The sequence below is a fragment of the Phaenicophaeus curvirostris genome, chromosome 7 (genome assembly GCF_032191515.1).
Source record: "Phaenicophaeus curvirostris isolate KB17595 chromosome 7, BPBGC_Pcur_1.0, whole genome shotgun sequence".
Classification (NCBI taxonomy): domain Eukaryota; kingdom Metazoa; phylum Chordata; class Aves; order Cuculiformes; family Cuculidae; genus Phaenicophaeus; species Phaenicophaeus curvirostris.
This window is the reverse complement of record NC_091398.1, coordinates 4,718,859-4,744,494: the sequence shown is the minus strand read 5'-3', so window position 1 is coordinate 4,744,494 and position 25,636 is coordinate 4,718,859. Positions and strand designations below refer to the sequence as shown.

At 49.2% G+C, this 25,636-nt stretch overlaps 2 protein-coding genes across 4 annotated transcripts in view; one reads left to right on the top strand and one right to left on the bottom strand.

Moving 5' to 3' along the window:
- ACKR3 (atypical chemokine receptor 3) overlaps positions 1 to 25,636 on the top strand; it is a 198,762-nt gene that overhangs the window by 5,360 nt on the left and 167,766 nt on the right. The window lies entirely within an intron of this gene.
- ASB18 (ankyrin repeat and SOCS box containing 18) lies at positions 8,056 to 25,190 on the bottom strand. Of its 3 annotated transcripts, none has more exons than XM_069860488.1 (6): positions 25,025 to 25,187; positions 21,143 to 21,413; positions 19,741 to 20,008; positions 10,929 to 11,427; positions 9,666 to 9,779; positions 8,061 to 8,832 (listed from the first exon to the last, which is right to left on the bottom strand). In XM_069860488.1, exons 1-6 carry the CDS (start codon positions 25,088 to 25,090, stop codon positions 8,647 to 8,649), a joined length of 1,404 nt encoding a protein of 467 aa, XP_069716589.1. In that variant the 5' UTR covers positions 25,091 to 25,187; the 3' UTR covers positions 8,061 to 8,646. The 3 variants fall into 3 exon arrangements, with proteins under 3 accessions (XP_069716592.1, XP_069716589.1, XP_069716591.1); XM_069860490.1 differs by having other exon boundaries at positions 8,063 to 8,832; positions 21,143 to 21,664; positions 25,025 to 25,146; XM_069860491.1 differs by lacking the exon at positions 9,666 to 9,779 and having other exon boundaries at positions 8,056 to 8,832; positions 25,025 to 25,190.

The following is a 25,636-nucleotide window of genomic DNA, read 5'->3' as shown; positions in this document are numbered from 1 at the left end:
CCGGGGCCTCCAGACCCCGCACCCCTCTGCTTTATTTAAGGGAAAACTCGTTTTATTCACTCTGTTTGGGCTTTTTTTTGAGAAAACTCATTTTATTCCCTCTTTTTTTTGAGAAAACTCATTTTATTCCCTTTTTTTTTTGAGAGAAAACTCACTTTATTCACTCTTTTTTTCTTTTTTTCTGGAGAAAACTCATTTTATTCCCTCCTTTTTGCCTTTTTTCAAGAGAAAACTCGTTTTACTCACTCTATTTTCTTCCTTTTCAAGAGAAAACTCGTTTTACTCACTCCATTTTCTTTTTTTTCAAGAGAAAACTCGATTTACTCACTCCATTTTTTTTTCAGTCAAAAATCATTTTATTCAATTTTTTCCTCTTTATTAAGAGAAAACTCATTTGATTCACTCTTTTTTTCTTTTTTAAAAAGACAACTCATTTTTATTCACACTTTTTTAAGAGAAAACTCATTTTGTTCACTTTTTTCTTTTTTAAAAAGACAGCTCATTTTTATTCACACTTTTTTTTTAGAGAAAACTCATTTTATTCACACTTTTTTCTAGATAAAATTCACTTAATTCACTTTTTTTAGAGTGAACTCATTTTATTCACTCTTTTTTCTAGATAAAACTCATTTAATTCACTTTTTATAGAGTAAACTAATTTTATTCACTGTTTTTTCTGTTTTTAAAGAGAAAATTCATTTTATTCATTTTTTCCTTTTTTTAGAGAAAACTCACTTTTTTCACTCTTTTTTAGATAAGACTCATTTAATTCACTTTTTAAATTGAACTCATTCACTCTTTTTTTTGTAAATAAGAATCACTTAATTCACTTCTTTAAAGTAAACTCATTTTATTCACTCTTTTTTGTAGATAAAACTCATTTTATTCACCCTATTTATTTTTTTTTAGAGTAAACTCATTTTATTCACACTTTTCTCTCCCCCCCCTCCATTTTTAAAAAATATTTTTTATTTAAAACCCCCCAAATGGGCTCCATGTGGTTCTGGGTAAAGTCAGCCCCTGGCTTGGCTTTGAAATTGCTTCTGCAATTATGTAAAAGAGCCATTCAGCAACACGGTGGAATTAAAAGCGGTGAGGGCTGCTCCCTTTTCTCCGGGAGCCTCTCATGTTGACCGGCTCAAAGCCTTTTTTTTCCAACACGATGTCTTTGGCCGGGACAAAAGCTGGAACAAAACAACACACACACACAAAAAAAAAAAAAAAAAGTTGGGGGGGGAGCTCCCAAACTTGTAAATTGAACGTCAGGGGAACTTTACACAATTTCAAAGGCCATAAATAATGATAAAGGGACCAGGCGAAGAGGCAAACCCAGGCAATTAATGGAGGTTCCCAAGCAAAGATCAAGTGGTTTGGAAAATAAAATTAAAGGCAAAAAAAAAAAAAAAGGAGGAGGAAAAGCAAAAGGAGGGGGGCTGGCTGGGGGTGAGTTCCCTCCTGGCTTTGGGAAGTTGGAGTTTCCTGGGACAATGGTGCCGGCTGTGCCTTTGGGCTTGGTTTTGGGGGGCACAAATCCCGGCTAAAAGTGTTTTCTGGCTGGAGGGGGGACCCCAAAAACTCGAGTGCCAGTGGGAGATCCCACTCCTGCCTGGCCTGCCTGCTTGGGAAGCTCTTAATGACCTGCCACTCATTTCTCGCTAATTGATGCTCGTGTTTTCATGGGGGAGCGTGGCAGATGTCATATCAGGGGGGCTGCGCACCCGGAGAGGAAGGTGACCCAGCCGGTGGGTGCCAAGGATGGGGTCAGCCCCCCAAACCCTACCCTGATCACCCTCCAGCCCCCCAAAACCTGGAGGGCACGTGGGGGCAAGGCAAGGGGTGAGAGTGGTCCCTCCAGCATCCCAACAGACACCCCTTTCAAACCAAGGGGGGGCTTCTACCTCCCCCCAAAGATGCCTCTTGGGGTTTGTCCCACTGCGGGCTCACGACCTCTTGCCCAGCCCTCAGCAAGTGGCATTTTTCAGCCCCTCAAAAAAAGCCCCCCCTTAGCTATCAAGTGCTCTTGCTGAAGCTTGGCAGTTTCCCTAAACTGGAGGGGGGCTGGGGGCTGCCCCGTGCCCGGATATCTGGGTCAGTTTAGCCTCTACATTTGCAGCCAACATCTGAAAACGTTCTTTTTTTCTTGGCAGAAGCCAAAAGGGGGGCTATTACTTTGGGGCCTCAGTGCAGCTTTGATGCCCAGTCCTGCATCTGGCTCCCCATCGCTACCTCGATGCAGCTTTTGGGGTACCGAGCCCCACCGGTCACCCGTGGCATGAATTTTGGGGGTTCCCCCTCCCCGATGCTGCTTTTCTGCTGGAGAAATATTATTTTTCCTTTTTCCCAGCGATGTGGCAAATGGGACAGGGTGGATGGCCATGGGAGCAGCTGCAGCCAGGGATGGAGGCTGGGGGTGGGGGGGGATGTGTGTGTGCGTACACGCTTTTGGGGCCCATCTCTGGCTTCAAGGGACTGGGAAAAGTTTACTTATACGGCTCATTTCCATATGTCCCAGCTCCGTCTTGCGGAGGCCACCATATGTGCAGTAGCGCGGCGCTCAGGATATTTTTCCCAGCGCAGCGCAGGGAAGGTTTTGATCCCCCTGTGGATGCTTCGTAGCCGCACGTGTGGTTATTTCTCTCTGATTTTTTCCTCCCTTTCCCCCCCACCTCTCCACGACCCAAGAGGCATCGTCTTCTTACATCCCCTCTCTTGCCTTCTATTCCTTCTCACCACAGTGGATGGAGCTGAGTGAACCCCCAAATCAGCAGCATCCAGACTCCTTCCAAAACTAACCAGACTGGGCTGGAAATCCTTGCGGAGAAGCGAAGCTTTCATTTAAATAGAAAAGCAAGGGGAGTGTGTGTGTGTGTGTGTGTGTGTAAATCATCTTTTTTTCAGGAAACCGCACTAGATTGCGGAAAGGGGAGATAATTAGGCATGGTAATCTGGCAGGGCATGGAAATGTGTACCAACACCCAGCTCCTGCAGCTGTTTTTATTGTCAGCTCTCTTCAAAATTTGCCCACAAACAAGTGCCTTTGCGAGACGGGAGTATTATTTCAGACCAGAATGGGCTTTTTGTTCGGCACATAATTAGCTGATTTTTCTCCGGGAGGAAAAAAAAAAAAAAAAAAAAATTCCTAGGCGATCTCTGATTGCTGGAGAAGCGATGGGAGAAGCGTGATTGTGCCTGGGAAGTGTAACAGGAGGGCGAGGGGCAAGAACGGAGAGCAGGGGAGCTCGGCCAGTCACCCCCAAACCCCACAGTGGGACCCCACCACTAGTGGGGACACAGCAAGACTCTTTACCAGAGGCTCTAAATCTGAGTATGTGGTGGAAATGGGTATTTTGGAAGCTTAGGAGAGGCTGCGGGGTGAGACCCCCTTACCCCCCTGGGCCACAGCGTGGGTGCAGAGCTGGTCCTGAGTGACCCCAGCTTGGAACGTGGCACCAAGATGCAACTCAGGGAAGTTCTGTACTGAAGAGCAGGTGGCTTCTGGCAGCTTTTCCTCCTAAAAACAAACCTTTCCCAGGAAAGAAACATCAGATATGCGGAGGCACCACTGAACCAGGCAGGTTTTGGGAGGTGGTTGTGACTCCAGCAACCTCTTGGCTGGGTAGAGTGAGTGTCCTTAAAAAACTGAGGGTTTTTCCCCTAAATCAGAGTAGGGAGGAGGTGCAGCTTTTTTTTCTTTTTTGCAGCAAAGTAGGAGCTGTGGAGGAAGAGGAAGGGTTGGGAGATTCTCCAACCCTTCTGGATGAGAGTCCCTAGGGTGGCAGAGGCCAGAGCATCCTTCTACCTGGGATGACAGCTTGACACACCTCATACCCGGAGGAGCTGAAGATGCCTCCAGCCTTTCTCTGTGGTTTTCCACGAGCCACTTGAGCTCTTCTACAGGGCATCAGGGAGGGAATTCTGGCTGGATGTGTTTTTTTGGGGGGAGCAGAGTCTGTGGTGTTGCTCTGGTGTTGGACCACCGAGGAGGGGCAGGGGGAACAGCTTTGCTTGGATGATAAAACCAATTACTTCATCAGAAGCAAAACTCAGGCTAAGGGAGATCGTAGCGAGCTAATTCCTGCACAACCCTCCGCCTGCGCTGGGGAGATTTTAATTGCATGGGAAACGTCACCGAGAGCATCTCTCCGATTTTTCTAGGGGGCTGGAGGAGGGCAAGAGGGGAGACCATGAGCAAATCTACCCCCTCAACAACAAAAAATCATGATGCAGGGATGAGGTGTGAGCTGAAATAAGGGATGCATCTTGGGATGTTCATCTCTGCAGCGAAGGGCTCCTCAGGGAGGCAGTTTTGTGCATGACCGTGGGCTGGTTTCAGTGGATTTGGGCTGTGGGAGAGGGATGGGAAGGAGGGAGCAGGATTTAGCCCTCGGCAAGGAGGTGCGGAGGATGCAGGATGCGACCCACGCGTGTCTGCGGCCACGACCCCGGGAACCCCGCCTGCCTCCCGCGGAAAAAAAAAACCCAAACAAGCCTCATTTGTCGCTTAATCCCATTAACTCCTTGCGTGTTCCCGTTTGAACTCATCCCAGGATGGGAATTCGGCTCCGGCTGGGAGCATCCCTGCCGCCGCGGCTCATTGGGGATCCCCTCTCCCCAAAACTTCTACCCCACTCGAGGCAAATTGTGCTGCTCTTTTTTGTTGGTTTAATTCTTTTTAACTCTATTTTTTTTACCCTCCATTTCAGTTTTATTTATTGTTTGTATTTTGGGTTTTTTTTTGTTTATTTTTGTTTTTATTTTAAGTAAACTTGAAGGCGATCGGGATTTTCGGGAAAAAAGAAGGGTAAAAAGGTACAAATAACGCCGCGCAGGTTATAAAAACTAGAAAGAAATAAATTTGGCTTCGATAATCCCGGTTCGTATCCCGAAATTCGTTCGGATAAGGGGAAATAAGCTATGTTTTTTAATTTAAAATTGGTATATATTTAAAAAGCCGGAGCCCCATTATTTTAAGAGCGCTAAAAGAGACCTTAATAAACCGCATCGGTACGGAGAGATGATGATCTCCAGCGCTGGGAAACCGCACACGCAGAGGCACTCCCATTCCCGGCTTTTCTTGGAAAATAGTTGAGAAATCCGCCAGTTTAAAAAAAAAAATCCCGAATAAAAATCTAAAATATTCCCAGGTCAGAGGGGCACCGTCTCATTAAAACCAGCGCGGTCCTGAAACTGCTCTGCAGACATTAAAGTGCAGTATTTTTCAATTAGAGCTGACGAATTCAATCAAAATTCCATAGATTAGGATGAAATGAGGCATGGGTCATTTACAGGGGAATTTAATTGCAGAGCCATTAGACAAATAGTATATTTGCCATTCTCACATTATCCATCATTTTAGACATCAATAGAAGGAGCAGCATCTTTACTAATACAGCAGCACTTCCCCATCCCTGCCTGTAAACACTCCCTTTCCCCATAGCTCCTGATTATATCTGATTTCATTTAAAGCCATGGGGGATTATAAATGTTCATGCAATCAGGTTCATTAGGACTTCAGAAACCTCATTTCTGATTTGGATGGCTCTGCGCATCGCCCGCCTCGGCTTTAAAGGGGGGGGGGGGAATAAAAAAAGAAGAGGGGAAAATCCAAACGCTGTTTCATCACTTCGGGGGCTTAGTTCTCACCCCTGAGAACCCCCCTTTTCAGCCACCGAGCGGGTTGTGGGGAGTAATATTCAAGATTCCCACCCTCCTCTCCATCCATCCCTTCAGCCGCCCCTGGGGACCCGATCCTGCGGGTAGCTCCGGGGGGATCCCAGGCTGGGAAAACACCTCAGGGGGCTGCAAACTCCTTTTTGGGGGGTTCTTGAGGTCGCCCTGCAAGTTTAACCAGCTCCAGAGCGGGTAATTCCTATTATTTGAGCGATTCTTTAGCATCCACTGTCTGCCAGGACCACCGGCTGCAGGGTGGAAAACCGGGATGGAGCAGCCCCTCCAGGAGGAAAAGGAGAGGAGAGAAGGTCTCTGACATCTTTTCCTTAATAGCAGCTTCGTATTAACCGCTTTTCATCAGACACAGACAGAAAAAAAACCCACCCACCCCCCGAAAAAGCTTCATTTCCCCCAAATGTGGTGGTGTGCGCAGCGCTGCGTTAGCTGCCTCAGTAATTTAATTGGAATGGAACGTGAAAAATGTGTCATTTTTTTTGAGGAATTTATGCATCGCTTCCTGGAAATCTCATTGTCTTAACTAGCAGCCTACTGCGTTCTGTTTAGCAGGGATAATCGCATTTTTATGTGGCTCCGTATTATAAGTTAATGCGACCTCCCGTCTTCAGCTGCTGGAGAAAAAAAATGAAAAAAAAAAAATAATAAAAATGAGCGTTTCCCACAACATCTGCATCAAAACAAGGCGCCGGCAGGGGAAAAAAAAATTAATATATATTTATTTGTATATTTATATATTGCCCACCAGCCAAACTTATCCTCAGCATCCCAGCTCGGAGCATCCTCCCTCCCCGAGCATCGCTCGCTCCCACTGGGTCAGATTGGCTTCAAATGAAGGGAAAATCCCCCCAAAAAGCTAAAAGCGGGTTTTTTTGGGGCTGTTTTCCTTATTTTGCTCCATTCGGGGGGTGTTTGTGCCGCCCCCCCCCCCCCTCCGGCAGGTCCCGCCGTGCCCAGCGCGCCCCCTTGCGGCCAAGCGGCGCCGCGCACCCACGCGTGTCCGAGGTGCCTCCCAGCATCCCACCTTTCCCCAACCCTAAAAAAGCCCCCAAACCTGCTTTTTACCCCCTTTTCTCCCTCTTTGATGGGTGTTCTCTTTCCCCAGGAATCGGAGCAGAAGAGGTGGATTTGGGGGAGGATGTGATCACCTGTTGGGACTCCATCTCCATGCAAAATTCCCCAATGTGGAGGTAAAAACGCATCGTTCTTCCCGTTCGAAGGATGAAAAACTCATTAGAGGCTCCAAAATTTAGATTGGGTGGGCTCAAACGCAGAGAGACTCAGCCAGGATGTGTTTTTTTTCCCTCACCTCCCTTAAAATTTGATGTAGTGATTTGATGCAGTGAGAGGAATGGTTGGACTCGATGATCCTGTGGGTCTTTTCCAACCTGGTGATTCTGTGATTCCGTGAAATCGCCTTTGATTCCCCACCCTGCTCTGACCGCTGGAACAAAACATAAAAGACAACAGCCACTAAAGTCATGAAGTGTCAGGTCTCAAGGTATAACGGAGATTTAAGCTGAACATTAGGAAAAAATATTTCATGGAAAGGGGTCTTTGGGCACTGTTAGAGGCTGCCCAGGGAGGGGGTTGAGTCACCATCCCTGGAGATGTTTAAGGGATGGGTGGATGAGGCGCTGAGAGTCATGGTTTAGTGATTGATAGGAATGGTTGGACTCGATGATCCAGTGGGTCTCTTCCAACCTGGTGATTCTATGATTCTATGATTTGGCGTGGATTTTTTTTTGCCGTCGGGTGTTCCTGCATGGATTGGGGCTTAGGCACCAAAAAGAGGGGCTTGACGATGCCCGTGCACATCTGCACCTGACATTTAAAGGGCTGGAGATGTTGTGAAAGCAGCAAGTGCAAGCTGGGAGGAGGGAATGGCCTTGCCTTCCCCATTTTCATGCTCCCTGCTCCGTAAGCACCGGCTTGGGGAGCCAGGGATGCTGCCAGGTCGCCTGTATAACCCGCAGCGGTGGTGGGCGCTGCTGCAAAGCCCAGTCACACATGAAAAAAAGGCTGATTTATTGATATATATATATGTATTTTAAATAGTGCCTGTAATTAAGCAATGGAACAATTTTTGTGAGTGCTGTGGCAGAGCTGCTAGCGTAAGGACAGATGTTCTTCCAAGGGGCACGTGCGCACACTCGCTTTGGTTAAACAGAAATTAATCTGGGGAGCCTCAGGGTCTGGCAAAACAAATCCTTCCTCCTCCTGGTACCTTTTTCCAAGTCAGTGTGGGACAAGAAAGCCTGAACTGCTTCGCTTTTTGGCTGCCGCTGAGCTTTCCAGCCTTTCCGCTGGATCCGGAGACTCGGAGCAGCGAAGAGCATGATGGGCACGGGAGGTGCTGGTGCATACCTTGGATGGTGGGGAGCTGGGAAAAACAGGGGGCTGTGTCACCCTTCACCTCTGGTGTCCTGCAGGGTGTAATCAGCTCCTTCTGGGTGGCTTCTACTCAAAAAAAGTAGAATTTTGGTCCATTTTATAGTCGATAGTAATGCCACAGGGTATTGCGCCCTTCTGGTGGCTTCCGCACTGCGTCTCTGGTCCCAGTTCTGCTTGTTCCACTCATGGAGGGATCTCTCCAGAGGGATTTGGTGCCCATGTGAGATGGTTTTAGTTATCTAACATGTGTGCTTGCCTTTGCACACCTGAGGAGCCCCGCTGCTTTGCAGAGATCTTTTATAATGTGTATTATTCATATCTGCAGCACGCTCGTAACAGCTACTAATCATTTTATTACTCTTTATAATCTATTTAAAGCACAATTAGAAAAAAAATCTATACAAAGTTACAGCTGAAAGCACATTTTAGTTATGTTATAAATCCCTGAAAAACAACCATCTATCATGACAACCAGCGCTCCTTCTCTCGGCTGACAGAAATGGATGTTGCTGCACCGAGGGATGTCGAGGGCTGGATGGAAGACCTCGTTTGGTTCCTCTCAGCCCTTCAAAGCACGACTCCTTCGGGATCCAGCAGCAGGTAATCCTGCAAAGTCTTGGGCACAGGCAGCAAAGGGATGAGGTGGTGGCATTTGTTGCCGAACTGCTTCCGAATGGCCGAGCGGCACAAATGCTGCAGGCACCGGACGGTGCCCACCAGGTGGAAGAAGGACTCGTAAAAAAGCTGGTGCTGCTGCAAAGAGAGAGGGGAGGAGAAAAAAAAAAAAAAAAGCATCAGTTGGTTTTATTTTTTTTCTTCATTAACCCAAACAGAAATACTTTTGAGATGAAGATCTAAGGGGAGGAGGTGAGAAACCCATTGGCGATGCTTGCCCATGGGGTCTGTGTGCCCGTGTGGCTCCTGCAAGCAAAGGCTGGATGAGGAATTCTCCTCGCATACAGAGAAACCCTCTGCTCTGGGAAGGATGCTTTCCTGCTCACCGGCAGCAGCATCCCTGCAGAAAGCCTTAGAGCTGATGGAGAAAGCCCCTCCTTGTTTCTAAGATGGGAAACAAAGCAGGATCGGGCTGTGCAGCTTCAGCCTTTCCTTAGTTTGGGATAAAAATAATTTCTGCCATCCCCTGGGACGTGCTGATGAGCTTTATTTGCGTTTCAGCAGCTGTTCCCTCTTGCAGCCGACCTAACCAAAGACCTGCAGGGGCAAGGCAGCCACCTGAGATCCTTCAAGAGCAAGCTGGCTGGACGTGTTTCATGCCTGGAAACAGGCATTTTAGGAACAAAATCAGTGGTGTAGGCTCTTGCCAGGCCACAGCCTGGCTCCAGGGTCACTTCCAGGTGCTGGGATTGGAATTTATTGCAGGCCACAGGGAAAACATGGGTGTTTTGGTGGAGATGGGGCTAAGGGGATGCAAAGCTGCTGAGATGAGTCAGGTGCGTGGTAGTGCTCTGAGGACTACTTCTTCCTCCCTTCAGGTGATGTTTGGGTGGGGAAAAAAACCTTTTTGATGAGTAAAACCTCCTCCTCGGAGCTTAGTTGTCCCTGTGAAACCACCAGCTCCGCCTCACCTGGAATACCTCCTCCGGCACAGCCTCGATCCACTTCTCGGAGACAGGGATTTGTGAGTAGGAATTGAAGAGGACTTCGATGATCTCTGGCACAGCTGCACAGGACTTCAGCACCTAGTTTTGGGGGTTCAAACAGAGATGTGTTTCCCAGAGGGCAGAGCAGCCCCGTGCTGCAGCCAGAGGTCCCCCTGCTCCACCACTCTCCAGGCTGGGATGGTCCCGTGTTGCTATGAGTGTAGGGTTTGTCCTTGCACGCTTTGGAGATCTTTCTCTACCTGTGAAGCAGCAGGAAGACCTGCCTTGCTGTGGCACTTCTTCCATATGTGGCCCTTGCTTCTTATTTACATTTTTGGCTTGCGTGTGACAAGCCAAGATATTATTTTCTTTATTGTTTGATGTAAACCCAGGTGGCCAAGAAGGCTTGTATCAGAAATGGCATGGCCAGCAGGTCCAGGGAGGTTGTTCTCCCTCTGTACTCGGCACTGGTGAGACCGCTCCTTGAATCCTGTGTTCAGTTCTGGGCCCCTCACCACAAGAAGGATGTTGAGGCTCTGGAGCGAGTCCAGAGAAGAGCAACAAAGCTGGTGAGGGGGCTGGAGAACAGGCCTTATGAGGAGCAGCTGAGAGAGCTGGGGGTGTTTAGCCTGGAGAAGAGGAGGCTGAGGGGAGACCTCATTGCTCTCTGCAACTACCCGAGAGGAGGTTGTGGAGAGGAGGGAGCTGGCCTCTTCTCCCAAGTGACAGGGGACAGGACAAGGGGGAATGGCCTCAAGCTCCGCGAGGGGAGGTTTAGACTGGACATTAGGAAAAAATTTTTCACGGAAAGGGTCATTGGGCACTGGCAGAGGCTGCCCAGGGCTGTGGTTGAGTCACCTTCCCTGGAGGTGTTTAAGGGATGGGTGGATGAGGTGCTGAGGGACATGGTTTAGTGATTGATGGGAATGGTTGGACTCGATGATCCAGTGGGTTTCTTCCAACCTGGTGATTCCAACCTGGCTCCTCAGGCAGGAAAATACCCTTCTTGCCAGCCCATCCAGCCTGTGTTGGATGCGTCCTGCCAGCTTTTTCCTGCTGCAACATCACACAGGTATTTTCATCCCCAGTAGCATCACCTAACCCCGACGCCATAGTCTTCTCTCCTGACTCAAATTGCGAGCTTTTCCCAAACCCTTCCACCTCCGTGCTGCTTTTTTTTCCTAAAGCACCCCGACTGCCAAGCCCCAGGGCTGAGGGGACACATAGGGGCCGTTTAGGGGTTGGTACCTTGACGAAGGCAGGGGGCCATATCTTCTGGGAGCCGTAGTTGAGCAGCAGCTTGACGGCGAGGTGGGGCCGCAGCTCCCTCTTGAAGGCAGCCGCCTGCAATGCGCAGCGCAGTGGGGAGATGCCACCGTAGTCGAGGGCATTGACGTCGGCCCCGCGCTGCAGGAGGAAGAGCGCGAGGGTGGCATTGGCGGTGCCGCAGGCTTTGTGCAAAGGGCTCCTCCGCATCTCATCCCGGGCATCGATATCGGCGCCGTAGGAAGCCAACAGGCGGCAGAGTTGCAGACAGCCCTCCCCAGCGCCTGACGCTTGGCCGCAGAGGACGCTGAGTGCTGTCTCCTCACGCGTGCTCCGCGCATCGACGAGCGCCCCGTGCCGCAGGTAGAGGCGGGCGTGATCGCAGAGGCAGTGCCTGGCGGCCACATGCAGCGCCGTCTCCCCATCGTCCTCACCGGGCAGGTTGACAGTGGCCCCGTGTCTCAGCAAGAGCTTGGCACATCTGGGAAGAGACATGGAGGCTGAGGGACAAACCACCCAGACAGGGTTGGGGAGCATGGGCCGGAGTCGGAGCCGTGCGGGATGATGGGGTGGGAGGATGGGTTGGGATGAGGATGGGTTGCAGTGAGGATGGATTGGGATGAGGATGGGTATCGGAATGATGCTGGGCTCCCACTGGGCTTGTGGCACTTGAGGATTTTGGGAGGCGTCAACGGGGCTGGGAAGGGTGACCCTGTGCTCTGGTGTCCGCTGCATTTCTGGTGATGGTGGTTTGGGCAACGTCTCTCTCTTGCCCTTGATCATCATCATACACGAACAGTCATCCCTGACCATCCTTGACTTCTTCTGTCAAGGCATGTAGTGATGGGACTAGAGGGAATGGCTATAAGCTGGGGAGAAGAAGATTTAGACTAGATATTAGGAGGAAATTTTCACAATGAAGGTGGTCAGGAACTGGAACAGGTTGCCCAGGGAAGCTGCGGCTGCGCCATCCCTGGAGTTGTTCAAGAACAGGTTGGATGGGCACTTGGGCAGCCTGATCTGGAGGGAGGTGTCCGTGCCCATGGCAGGGTGTGGTTTGAGTTAGATGATCTTTAAAGTCCCTTCCAACTCAAACCATTTTACGATTGAGTACTTTGACCATATTTCGCCATCCCTGACCATCCTTGACTATATTGACCACCTTGACCCATGAGAGTCCCACCATCCTAGAGTCACCAGGGACCAGTAATCCTTATCTCATCTGTGCGGGTGCTCGGGCAGCACGGGGAGCAGTGACTATGGTTAACCCTGCCAGCTGGTGAGGGCTGAAGGATGCATCCTGCCGTGATGATAAACCCCTTTATACCATCAGCCCACCAGCTCCAGTTTCACCTCCTGGCATGGGTGTAGCACTGAGGTGTTGTGGAGATGATCTGTACAATCTCACTCCTTGGCTGACGTCCACAGGGCTTCAAAACAGCTGAAAACATCCTTAAACTGCTGCATTAATCTGTGATGAGACTGAGCTGACATGGAGGTAACGCCTCTGTGCAGCAGAAAAGCTCAATGTGGGTTTTTTCGGGTATAAAAATTGATTCCCTCTCTCCCTTTAAGGGACCAGAATACTTATATTGGGCTCCTGCCCCAGGGGGAACCTAGAAATATGTTTTCTCCCTGTCCTGAAAAGAAACACCTTTGCAGGTGCTTTAAGTCTGCCAAAATGAGTTTTGTCAGCTTGTTTGGCACCTGGTTCTTGTGAAGATGGAGCATGTGCAGTTCCCAGGAGGTATAAATCAAGGTAAGCAATCCTCCTTATTCCAGATCACTGCTCCTACCTCTCCTTTCCTCTAACGTCACCAAGCGTGGTTGCAAAGAAGGGTCACGGCTGCTGCGAAGTGAGGACAGTGATTCCCATCAGAGCTTTCCACCTGCATCCTCCTGACAATGGAGGAGGGTTAAAGATGCCCGCTATGCCCTGATGGGGATTTTTTTTTTTCGGCTCATATGTGAGTAAACAGATGTGATCGGCCAGTCTAAATGAATCAAAGTGACTGCTCCATCTCCCGCTGGGAGCTGCTGGGGCCGGCGCGGCTCAATGTCACTGTCCGGACAGGGCTGTCGGCAGCCGGCTTAGCACGTGGGCTGAGCTCACCACTGTGGCACAGAGGAGTTATTTTTTTGGAGGAGGACCAGATCCGCGTGCCGTTCAAGGGAGACCTTGAAAACGTGGTGAGCTCATGTTTCCCAAGAGAATCTGGTGGGGAGGTGGGAAGAATGCTCCTTCAGGAAGCCTCAGCAGGGGCTGGCTGGAGTCTAGGGAGGTGCATCGACCTTTAAACCCACTCTGCCTGTTTGATTTTCCTCTAATATGCTTTCATTTTAGCTCAAGAGGCCTAAGTGGGGTTCTAGGCTGATGATACAGAAGTAAAAGGACAAGAGGAAATGGCCTCAAGCTCCGCCAGGGGAGGTTTAGGCTGAATGTTAGGAAAAAAATTTTCACAGAAAGGGTCATTGGGCACTGGAACAGGCTGCCCAGGGAGGTGGTTGATTCACTTTCCCTGGAGATGTTTAAGGGACGGGTGGATGAGGTGCTGAGGGGCATGGTTTAGTGTTTGATAGGAATGGTTGGACTAGATGATCTGGTGGGTCTCTTCCAACCTGGTGATTCTATGATAATGAGGGGGAGGTGTGGGGACCAGGGCCAAAAGGATGGAGAGCAAGAGGAGCCCTAGGAAGAAGGATGGTGCCACGGCGTTGCTCATATTGCCTGGCCCAGATGAATGCTAACATACATGGCGGAAAATAATAGTAATAATAATCAAATAACAATAATGCTACTTGAATCTTTCTGGTCCTGTATCATCACCTTCCCCAAAGTTTGATAAGAGCTGATGAGATGTTTGCTTTCCTTGGTGGTTCAGGATTGGTACGTACCTTCTTGGGCTGCATTTCCCATGCTTATCAAGCCTGAGTTTGCCAGGAAATATCCTGCAGGACTGTGGGGACAGGCTATTTCTGCAGCCTTTGCAGGTGTAAAACTCCCAGGTGCTGCCAGCCTGCACTGGACCTTACCAGAGGCATCCGGTGCGGATGCTCTCCGCTGTGGATGCTGTTGTGGGTGAACAGGTTGAGCGTGGGCTTGTGATAGTCTCCAGATCCTTAGATCTTTACTTTATACTTCTCTGTTTACTCTAAAATGTGCAGAATACCTTTCTCGAGCAACATCTTGTCTTGCTGTGGTTTTGCTGAAGAGTGATTCTTATTTGTTACCAAGTTCAATGACCATGTTGTTGGAAGAAACCCGAGACACTTTATACTGATTTTTCCCCTGGATACTCCTCCCTCAGCAATGAGGGATTGTTATTGAGGGGCTATAAATAAGGGGTGATCTCCTCCAGTTAATGGAAATTATGAGCCCCTGTGAGGATCACGTGCCTCCTGTTTGAATGTATGGGGCATCAGCAGGTGCCGGGTAGATGCCGTTCATGTTTGCTGGCTATATGTTCTTATTTTAGCCTCTAACCTCTGCTCACAAACTCCTATGTTCTAACACTCCACCAGTGTTTCTGGCTTCATTTTTTTTATTCTTTTTTTTTTAAATTATCAACCTGTTGTTCACCATCAAGTTAGATTAAAGCCCATTAAATAAGGCTCAACATCTCTTGCTGCTTTTTGAATTATAGAATCATAGAACAACCAGGTTGGAAGAGACCCACTGGATCATCGAGTCCAACCATTCCTATCAAACACTAAACCATGCTCCTCAGCACCTCATCCACCTGTGCCTTAAACATCTCCAGAGACGGTGACTCAACCCCCTCCCTGGGCAGCCTCTGCCAGTGCCCAATGACACTTTCCGTGAAATATTTTTTCCTAATGTCCAGCCTGAACCTCCCCTGGTGGAGCTTGAGGCCATTCCCTCTCGTCCTGTCCCCCGTCACCTGGGAGAAGAGGCCGGCTCCCTCCTCTCCACAACCTCCTTTCAGGTAGTTGTAGAGAGCAATGAGGTCTCCCCTCAGCCTCCTCTTCTCCAGGCTAAACGCCCCCAGCTCTCTCAGCCATTCCTCTCTGTTTTGAGAGCTCCTCTCCGTTTTTCTGGGAATATTGCAAGAAGCTGTGGGTTTAGTTCAGCAGAAATTCAGACACAGGGTGGAAAAGCAAACCACTTTCTTTTCCATACAGCCTGATCTCTTCAGCATGGCCGAGCAGCTCGCCAGTGGCAAAGATAACCTTGAAAACCCACTCCTACACAGAGCTGTGCCTGATTTCTCATCATTTAAACTCACCTCCAAACCCTTCCTAACTGATTCGTGCATGGTAGGTAACACACTTGAATGTCTCTTTGCTTGGGCAAGTCACTTGCTAGGTCAAAATTGCACTGATTAGTGATAACTGGTGTTAGTACTAGAGGTTTGACTTGCACTGGGGTCCTGGCTCAAATAAATGGGATAAATTGATTTGGACTTTATTTATTTATTCATTCGTTTTTTTGCCCATCAGTAGGGTTGGGGCAGATGTTGGTGCAGCATCAGGACAATGTGCTCCTCACCTTCCTATGCCCTCTTGCTGCCAGATTGGCTCCCACTGACCTTTGCTTCCAGCATGATGCTGCTCAGTTTGGGCTGAAAAGCTGGGAAAGTGGGATTTAACTTGAAATGGGATGCGATAAATAACCAGCAGGAGGAGCAGGAGGTTGGGGCGGTGAAGGCTGGAGGAAAATTCCTGTCCCAAAAACCCACTCAGGCTCTCAGTTTTCTTAAGAAAAAGATCTGTTTGGTTTCCTCCTTCTCGCTGGGGCTGGAGTGAGGCTTCCCCATCCTTTGCTTGGTTATTTCTTGTGGCATCTGAGTTAGTCTTCTGATCTGCGTGTGATTTATTGCAGGATTGATCTTGCTCAGAAGACAGCCTTACCCAAGCCCAGCTCTGAATGTGAGGATTATTAATTTCCTAAATGAAAGAGAAAGGAAACCTGTTTTTCTTCAACAATGAGCCTTGGTGGGCCTGGCCATTCTGGGGTGAACACCAGCCCGGGAGCATCACTCTCTACATACCTCTTTCCCAAAGCTTCGTGAGCCGTGTGAGCCCTCGTGTTGTCTCACCAGCTTGAGGAGCAACTACCCCAAAGAGCAGGGACAGGCCTTGGGTCATGCTCTGTGTCTACTTTTGGGCTCTTTATTTCTTTCTCAGGACCATTAAAGATCTGGCCTTCCCTAGTGAGGTGGTGAATTTACAAAATGATGGCTCCAAACGCTCAGTTTTGTATTCTAGTGATGCTAAATGGAGCAGAGGATGAGGTTTAGCACTAGATGATGCTAAATGCTGGCTTTTAAAATCCACATTCTTTTTATTTGTAGTTGTGCTTCCTTCCCACAGCTATGTCTGGGCTGTTGTTGGAAGAGCCAGAGGGTGCCATGGGGCCAGACCCACCAATGGCAGGTTAGTGCCCATCTCCCTGGTGTTTGGGAGCCTTGCTATCTTGATAGCACCCCCTTTTTGTGTGCCTGCTTTCCTGCTTGTCTCCTGTTTTATGCTAATTCTTCCCACGATAAGCTATCCTCATCAAACATCCCCTAAGCAAAACCCATCCTATCTCCCCGAGCTGCCTGCTCTCATGACTGCTCTCTATCCCATCGCTTCTTGCACTGGAGCCCCTTCAACACTGAGTCTCCTCTTGCATTGACTCATCTCACTGTTTGTCTCCCATCCCTTGCTGCTGGACTGTGGGACAACTCTGGGTCCACCTCCCGGGGTGGAGAATAAACTCGAAGATGTGAACGCAAGGACATCACTCAACCGTAAACCCAAGTTGCTCAGAGGGAGGGGGAGCATCTTTTCTCATCCCTTTGCCTGACTAAGTCCTCTTGCCTCCATGGAAGGCTGGGGAAGGCAAGCCCTGGGGGGATTTCTTTCCAGGTGGGCTCTCCCTGGTTGCACAGGAAGCCTGGCATCTTCAGAGAGCTTCTTACGACTCACAGATCTGAAGGAGGACTCTACAAATGCGGTAGTGTTCCCCATCCCTTCTGCTGCAGGTACCGCGATGGGAGGCGGGGGCTGTATCCCCGCGATGTGCCTTCCCACTGCTCCGTGCCTACTCTTCTCCCCAGCACCACCGAGAGAGTTGAAACTCTTCCTTTCCCCCTCAATTATTTTTATTTTATTTTTTTTCGGGGTGCCAATAAAGGCAGCCTCCTTTAATCATCCCGGCTTTAAGAGGGAAATGGGAGAGCGCCAGGGAGAGAGTGCAGTGAATTTAGAGACTCATCTTACCCCACCATGTTAATTATCTCTGCTGTAAAAAAGAGGTCAAGGAGAGGAACTCTACTAAATAGGCCGACGTTGGCATGAACAGCTCCTAAAGTGAAGAAGGTAAGACTGAACTTTACTGGAACTTTTTTTTTTTTCCACCTCTTCAAAAAGCTCCTAGATTAAAGCTCTGATATCCTTTTTGTTGAAATCTCATGGATTCTGAAGCTCAAATGGCTGGAAGGAAGCCCAGATAATTTTTTTTTATCCCAGTCACTGAGAGGCTCAAAGGTTTTAAGTCCTGCCCCCATGGTGAATTGCCGAGTATATGGGAATACAGAAGAACCCGGCACATAGGTGTTCTGGCCATTGTTATCGAGAGGGAGAAAAATAAAATAGCTCTCTATGTAGGTCAATGACCTGCTCTTTATTGTCAGTAAAAAATTAAGGATGACCTAAAATCTACTACTCAATAAAAAAAATAATAAAATAAAATAAAAAAGGCAAGGTAAAGTAGTCTTCCCCCTAATCAAAGAGGAAATGTTTGTGTTACCTAAAGCTTGACCTCCTCAGTCTCTAACTTTAGCAAAGTCTTTGCGATTGAAAAGCAGTGGTCGAAACCTCAAAACCTGTCTGAAATGTCTATTAATTTTTGATCTTTCAAGGGAGTTGGCTTAGTTATTGTAGAAGCCCCCGTAGCGCCGGGTAGCGTAGTTAAGGGTCTCTCAGCATTTCCATTATAAAGCCCCAATATTCAAGGTCTTATAACTCAGCTGTTTCCACGTTGCATCTGTCTGATCCCCGCGTCGCTGTTTGCTGGCTCACCTGCCACCCCTCCTCATCCTTCTGAGGAAATAACATGTGAAGTGGTGACCACAGCTCATACTTAATGTGTATATATATTTATACATATATTTATTTTCTAAAATGGGAAGCACCTGGCCAGAAATGGGACACTTGGACCCCTGTGGGCCATGGGGTCCTCTCCATGCACCAGGTGGGTTTCTGTTCCCCAACTCTATGGGGTGAAAACGAGGCAGTGAAGACTAAAATATCTCCATGGGCTTTTTGGATGGCTTGGGGTTTAGAAATGGAAGGCTTGAAGGTCAAAAGGGAGCTTGGGTGAAGAAATTAAACCCAGCTCCTTATTAATGATGAAGGCTCCCTTATATATCCCACTCCCTCCAACACTCATTGCACCAAGGATGCGTTTGATTAATCCCTAGATTTTTGGCCATACCAAAACTTGATTATTATCTGATGCTGGGCTGTCTTGCATGGACCATTATTTATAAGACGGGCTTGAGATATTTACATCTGCCAACCTTTTGCTTTCTGGCTGCTCTTCTTTTGCAGAGCTCCTCCCTTGACCCATGATACATTGGATCCGTAGTGAGAACCTTGCTTTCACCACCTCCTTCTAGTTAAAGTGCCTACTTAAAGTGGAGAGGATTGAAGCCAGGGTGGCTTTTCACTGCAGCTGGCGGGCAATGAAATTTGCTACAGCCCCGGGCAGTTTCTTCAGGTTATCAAAGGGCAGAGATTTTTATGAAAAAGTAAATCCCAGGGCTTTGGGGTTGATTCAGGTGCTTAATGTCCTACTGGGACATACACGTGCTTGTGAAAAGCTTATTTTTCAAGGCAATGTTTATGCTCATCTCTATGTGATGCTGATTCAAGGTGGGAGCAGATACATGTGGTTGAGCCTTAGCCCTGACTGTAAAGTAAGGAGCACAGGAGGTCAGGTTGACCCACGTGCTCTGTAACTGGATATGATACATCCTGAGCATCTCACCACAGGAAGGATGTTGAGGCTCTGGAGCGAGTCCAGAGAAGAGCAATGAAGCTGGTGAAGGGGCTGGAGAACAGGCCTTATGAGGAACAGCTGAGAGAGCTGGGGGTGTTTAGCCTGGAGAAGAGGAGGCTGAGGGGAGACCTCATTGCTCTCTACAACTACCTGAAAGGAGGTTGTGGAGAGGAGGGTGCTGGCCCCTTCTCCCAGGTGACAGGAGACAGGACAAGAGGGAATGGCCTCAAGCTCCGCCAGGGGAGGTTCAGGCTGGACATTAGGAAAATATATTTTACGGAAAGAGTCATTGGGCACTGGAACAGGCTGCCCAGGGAGGGGGTTGAGTCACCTTCCCTGGAGGGGTTTAAGGGACGGGTGGATGAGGCGCTGAGGGCGATGGTTTAGTGTTTGATAGGAGTGGTTGGACTCGATGATCCGGTGGGTCTCTTCCAACCTGGTTATTCTATGATCTCCTGGGGAAAGTGTGCTGGACCAGGGATGCAGGACATAGCAGTTTTAAAGAGAAATCATCAGAAAAAAGGAGGAAGGAAAAGCGTAGGGAGCTGGGCTGGGCTGCCTCTGTCCATTGGAAGGAAACTTGGGCCATGCAATATGTCTGCACTGAAATGTCCTTTTTCGTCTGTGCTCTGTGGTGCAGCTGAGAGATGTGGGAGCATGCAGGAAGCCTTGCTGGTCATGACGGCATCTTTTTAGCACCCCACAGAGGCAGAAGCAGTAGAGTCCATGTGCAGGGGATGAGGTTATCAGCCGGGGGATGCTGATGGGGGACCCTCTCCTTACCTCAGGGAGTCTTGGGTGGTGCAGAGGTGGAGCGGGGCCAGTCCCTCTTCGCTCAGGAGGTTGGGATCAGCCTTGTGCTCCAGCAGCAGCTCGACGCAGTCAGTGTGGCCTCCGAGACAGGCTTCGTGCAGGGGTCCACGCCCCCCTGGCGCCAGGTTGGGGTCGGCCCGTCGGCGGAGGAGGTGGCGCAGGCAGGCGGTGTGACCGTGGCGGGCGGCGAGGCACAACGGGGTGCTGAGCTCCTGCTTGTACTCCAGTGACCACAGCCCTGTGGGGAGGAGCGAGGAGGGCTGACCCACTGGGGACACACGGGGTTAGCGCTGGGGATGGGGCTTGGGCATGGTTTAGTGTTTGATAGGAATGGCTGGACTCGACAATCCAGTGGGTCTCTTCCAATCCGGTGATTCTACGATTCTATGATCCCATCCCCTGTGCACCACCCTTGTGAAGAAACCAGATTGAGATACTGATTTTCCCTTTTTTTCTTTAAGCTCACTGGCAACTTTAGGAGTTTCAAAGAGCCTGGTTGTGGTTGGTGGTGGCACCAAGCGCTGCTGGCAAGGGAGGAAGCAAAACTTCCCCGGCATCTGCGCATCCAGGAGCAGGGATTCGTACAGGCTCCGTAAACCAACACCCTGCCCGCAATCAGCTGCACAAGGGGACCCTGTTTCCAAGACTTTGCTGGCAGGAGCTAAAAGGCAGCTCATGATTTCTGAACCTGCGACCCAGGGTAGGAAAAATATGTCTTTGCCGGGACTGGGCTGGTCCAAATCATGTGGGAGGGCTTTGGGTGGGTGATGCAGGTCTGGGCATGAGATGTGTTTGTTTTGGGTTCAGCTGGAGCCAGGTATTGCATTTCCAGACAGTTCTGGGACCTCTGGGACCATCAGTAGATGCAGTGCTCATTGGGCAACTGGGATCATGGGGAGCATCTGGGGTTGGAAGGCAGGTACCATCACCCCTGGGAGCATTTTATTCCTCCCAAATAGGACCAGGCACCAGGTACAACTACCCTGGGAGCATCTTATTCCTGTGAAACGGGGCCAAGCTGCTCTTCTGAGTCCCTGAATAGGGAATTTAGTCTGCGAGCCATCTTACAAGCATGCCTCAGCTGCAGAGCACCCCATCCCAGACTGAAAAAATCATGTGGACACAGACTTTTTAAACTTCCCTGCCCCTCCAGTGGGTTAGTATGTGCAGAAGAGAAGAATGCAACAAAAGAAAGTGCTGAACACTTATGGCTAGGGCTGCAGGGCACAGTCAGCTTGTCAGAAACCAGCCATTTCAGGAACAGGCTCTACAAAAGCAACATTAGGCACTTAAATGCACTAAAATTCTATTTAGGGTTAGTAAGTACCTGTTTTTTAAACTTTTTCTGGACTGGCCTTTATAGGAAAAGTACCTGAGAGTCCATAAGATGCTTGGCTTTTCACTTGCCACTCCAGCTCATCTTTATTGATCTCAAAAACCAGGTTGACATCTTGATAGTATCGGTCAGTCAAGACCTCGAGGCTTTTCAGGTCTCCCATGACCAGGGCCATATAATACTTGGTGGAGGGAGCGCGAGCCGTTAGAGGATGCTCTGAATCCAATTTGGGGGATATTTGTAGCTTTTCTGTTACAGGTCCTGGTAGCTCGCCCATTCCAGTGCTTCCCATGTGTGTAGGTCCTAGCTGAGAGGATAGACAGGCTTTTATAGTTCATTGTTTCCATTCTCCTGGGCTCATTGTCTAATTATAATCCAGTTAAGGCTCTATTGTCGTCGTATTTATAACTCCGGCGGGGTCAGATGATAACGGGCATGCGACACAATGAGAGTCAAACGGTCACTGGGCTGTGTTGCGGCAGCACCTCTCGGATTAACTAACCCATTTAATTGCAGGCAGCACCTTGGGATGTGGGTGTTTCGGGAGAAAAATGGTACCTAGAGTTCAGGGGGTAAAAAAAAAAAAGAAATTTAGCCAGCCCTGACTCCCCAAACCCATGTAACCTTATTTATATGCTCTGAGAAAGTGCTTTTTCTCTGCCTAACAGTGTGTTTTTTCTTTCTTCTTTTCTTTTTTTTTTTCTTTAAGGCAATTGTGGTTGCTCTACAGGAAAATCTAGATGTCACATTAATGACCAGCGTGATGGGGACTGGCAGGCTGGTGTGTCCCTGCAGGGATGCGAATCGCTTGGCAAAGGCCAGTGAGGTACAAATCCTCCCAGGGCCTCAGCAGGGGGAGATGCTCTCCTCGCAGATTCCTTCTATAGCAGAGAAAGTGTCCAGCCTCTGCTGCCATTTAAGCACGGGGATGGATGCCAGCAGAGTGTCCCTGGCTCCTGCTGCCCTGAGGCTCGTGGCTCCTTTTCTCAAGGTCACGGAAGAAGCCCGCAGTGGGGATGAGAATAAATCTCAGCATCTTATGACTTGGTGGCTTCAGCCCAAGACTCTGGGTGACACAACCCCCTCTGCTTGCCAGACCTCCTGCCCCGCCTTCCGGAGAGAAAAAAGGTAGATTGTAGGATGATGTTAAACTCTATCAAAGCAACCAGGTGTGGAGGGACTGCTGAAATGCTTCATGGTTCCCTCCATGTGGAGTCATCCTGGGGCTGGGAAAAAAACATAGAACCATAACATCATTTTGATTGGAAAGGACTTCTATGATCATGAAGTCCTGTAAATCTAACATTGCCAACTTCACTGCTAAACCATGTCCCTAAGTACCACATGTACAAGTCTTTTAAATACCTCCAAGGATGGTAACTCCACTGCTTCCCCGTTCTTGGCAAGACTTCCAATGAAAAGAGATTTCCTAATACCCAATCCAGACCTCTTCTGGCAAAACTTGAGGTCATTTCCTTGTGTCCTATCACTTGTTACTTGGGAGAAGAGACCAAGACCTGCCTTATTACAACCTCCTTTCAGGTGGATGTAGAGAGTGATAAGGTTGTCTCTCCTCAGTGTCTGTGACCTTCTCCGTAGCCCTCTGCAGGCTTGTATTCTTGAGCCAGCAAATCTGTGCTGTAAGAGCCATCTGAGGTTTCTTTTTGGGTTTCCTCAGCACAGCTTTGGGGACATCAGGGCATCTGGCCCAGGAGAGCATGAGAAGAATATGAAGCCAAAGGAAAAATCGGTGTGTGTCCATCTAGGATGGGCTTATGCTGAGCTGTGTCCTTTGGGTCCTTGTGAAAAGGACTCCCTGGCTTGAGGTTCACCTGCAGCTGCAGTTTAGCATAATTTGAGGGCAACCTATGTAGTCTTCCCATTTCTTGTCTTTCCCATTGTTTTTTCCTCCCTTAATCTTTTCCTCCCTTACCTCAAGGCTGGCCTTCCCACCTGTCCACAACTGCTTGGTTGGTTTGAACCCCCAAATTGCATTGTTTCTTTTCTCTTCTTCTATCACTCGTTGCTATTCTGCTGCCTCCAGCCTTTCTGTGCCCCTTCACCCTCCTGATATCAGCTGAACTACCTCTTCAAAGTATCACTTCAGTATGAAAAATAGCCTTGTTATCTACTAGGGTCCCTTAGCTGGCACAGGAGAAGGTTTGGAGACTCAGGGAGTGCCACAGACTGGGATCATCTTCTCTGGGGAGTTGTTCCTGGCTCGTGTTTCGCAGCCCTGGCTCACTTCTCTCTCTGCTTATTAGCAACCTGATGGGTTGTGTTTTCGTAATGGTGTGGAGGAAACCTGCCTTCACGTGCTCTCGCTCACACCGAGGGAATTGCCTTCCCACGGCACGATCCACCTCCCCTCCAGGCAGCTGGGTATATTTAGCAAGGAGTCTAGACCATCTCCATCAGACGGGGGCTAATTTTGCACGGGGTGTGTGTACGTGCGCGTGCCTGGCATCAAACTGCTGTTGAGAGCGTGTTGAAATACCCCGTGACCCCTTCTTGCAAGGCTTTTAATCAGCGTCTATTTGCATGTAACACTCACTTCTTGGGTCAAGGTAATGATAGAATTAACAGCACTGCTGGTGGAGGGTGGTTGAAAATAGCCAAGAGGAGGAAGAGAAAGTTCTCTTGTAGCTTTATGGCACAGAGAAACACACGAGCCAGAGATTCTGCCAGCCAAGTCAAGTGCTTTTTTCCACCAATGAGTGGAAAGTGATGTCAGGATGCAACAATATTCCTGTGTTCCTAAGGGGAATGCTGTCATACAGGCAGGAGTGATTTACTGCAGAGAGGAGCTGGCAGCCAGGCCAACTGTGGAGCATCCTGGGGCTGGCCAGGAGAGAAGTCCCTAGCTGGTTTTCAAAGGAAAATTGGAGGTTTTCAGCTGCTTACAAACTCCCTGTCTCCTTTGGGCAGGGATTTTGGGGGGTGAAGGAAGGCTGGGACCCCTCTCCTCTGCTCCTGCTCTGCTGCACAGCCTTGGGAACGTTGCCTCCCCTCCCAGCATCCCAGTCCCAACCACTCCAGCCCTGTTGCCCCGAGGGCCTGATCCTGCAGCCAACTAAGCCTGGGATCACACTTCTGTGTCCTTACTTCAGCTGAGATTTTCCTGTAGAGAACCAAGCCCCAAACACTGGCAAGGATGAGCACTTCATTAGCAGTAGCCTCGCACTCATTAATCTCTAATGCAGGGGTAGCATCTTAACCTTCTCCCTGCATACGACTGTTTGCAGAGTACACCTCATTTAACAAAACATTAAGCGTTTTACTTCCTCAGATCAAGTGTATCTATTAATAATGACTTAAATTGTCTGCGCTGGCTTCACATTAAGAGGAGAACTCATTGCTGGAACACGGAATAACATGATATGTAGAAACGAAATGACTTCAGTGTGAGTTTGTTCCCCAAGTTAAGCTGCCACATAACAACTTAGTCCTCACACTGGGGAGATTTCAGCCCATAATAACATGCCCTGATGGTTCAAAAAAACACAGGGCTGCCTTAAAAAATCCGGTGAGTCCAGATGTGCCCGTGCCGAGAGCTCCTGGCTTTGCCACTGTGATTTACAACTATCCTCCGGCAGCGGGGAGTGGTATTATTTCTTTTTTCCAGGGAAATCTCCAGTGTGATGAAGGAGCCCGAGGGCTGGCAGCCCATGGCACTGCCTCCTCCAGCTGCTCTCAAGTGTGGATCACGATGCGTGACTTGATTTAAAGCTTGCCCACCCTGTTGCCCCTCAAAAGGATTAAAATCAGCTGGCTGAGTGGCAGAGCTCCCTGTGATGGCTCCGTCCCCTCCCAGCACCCCATGGTTGTGGTGAGGGGATGCTGTGCCTGCAGCCAGGGGACCAAGAGGTGGAAAGGTGGGATGGCGAGGCCACCAAACCATCAGCTACCCAAGCCTACCTGGGATGGACAGCGGCGTGAGGGCGACTCTCTTGGGTGATGCTCTCTCCTCTCCCTGCCCACCATCCCTGGCTGGGCAGAGCGGGGCAGGAGGTTTAATCTCCTCTCTCAGAGCCAGGTGCCACCTTGCAAACAGCCAACCTGCTGACGGAATGTCCCCACATTTATATTCCCAGTGCTCCCCCCTCACCCTCCTCCACTCCATGTGACAGCGCTGCCCGGTTACGTGGCTGGTGGCTGCGCAAGGGGGTCAGGCTGCAGGATTAACTCCAGCCAAGTCACCCACGCTGGACACACGTCTCTGTGCTGCGCTTTGGCACCCCCACAAAACTTTTACAGGCGCCAATGTGTGACTGCAACCAGCCAAGCTGCTGCGGACAGACCAGCCCTCCTTTAATGACCCATGAAATATAAACTCGTCCCGAGTCTGCATTGATTTTGTCCGGTTTTCATAGGAAATGAGATAACACTTAAATAGTGCCAAAACATTTCCTTTTAACAGCTCTATATAACACGGAAAGGTATTCTGTGCTATACTGGTTTACAGCAGCCCTTCTTTGACACGTGTAAATAATGCAATTGAATAAAAAAATATACCCTTTCCCATTCTTA

What these genes read in the sequence shown, in the direction of transcription:
- ASB18 (XM_069860488.1), bottom strand. Translation starts at nt 25,090, where the DNA reads ATGGTGGGCAGGGAGAGGAGAGAGCATCACCCAAGAGAGTCGCCCTCA. An exon ending in GGCCCCCTGCCTTCGTCAAG is followed by an intron (nt 9,780 to 10,928) that starts GTACCAACCCCT and finishes CCCCAAAACTAG; the next exon opens with GTGCTGAAGTCCTGTGCAGC. An exon ending in TGCCGGAGGAGGTATTCCAG is followed by an intron (nt 8,833 to 9,665) that starts GTGAGGCGGAGC and finishes CTCTCTTTGCAG; the next exon opens with CAGCACCAGCTTTTTTACGA.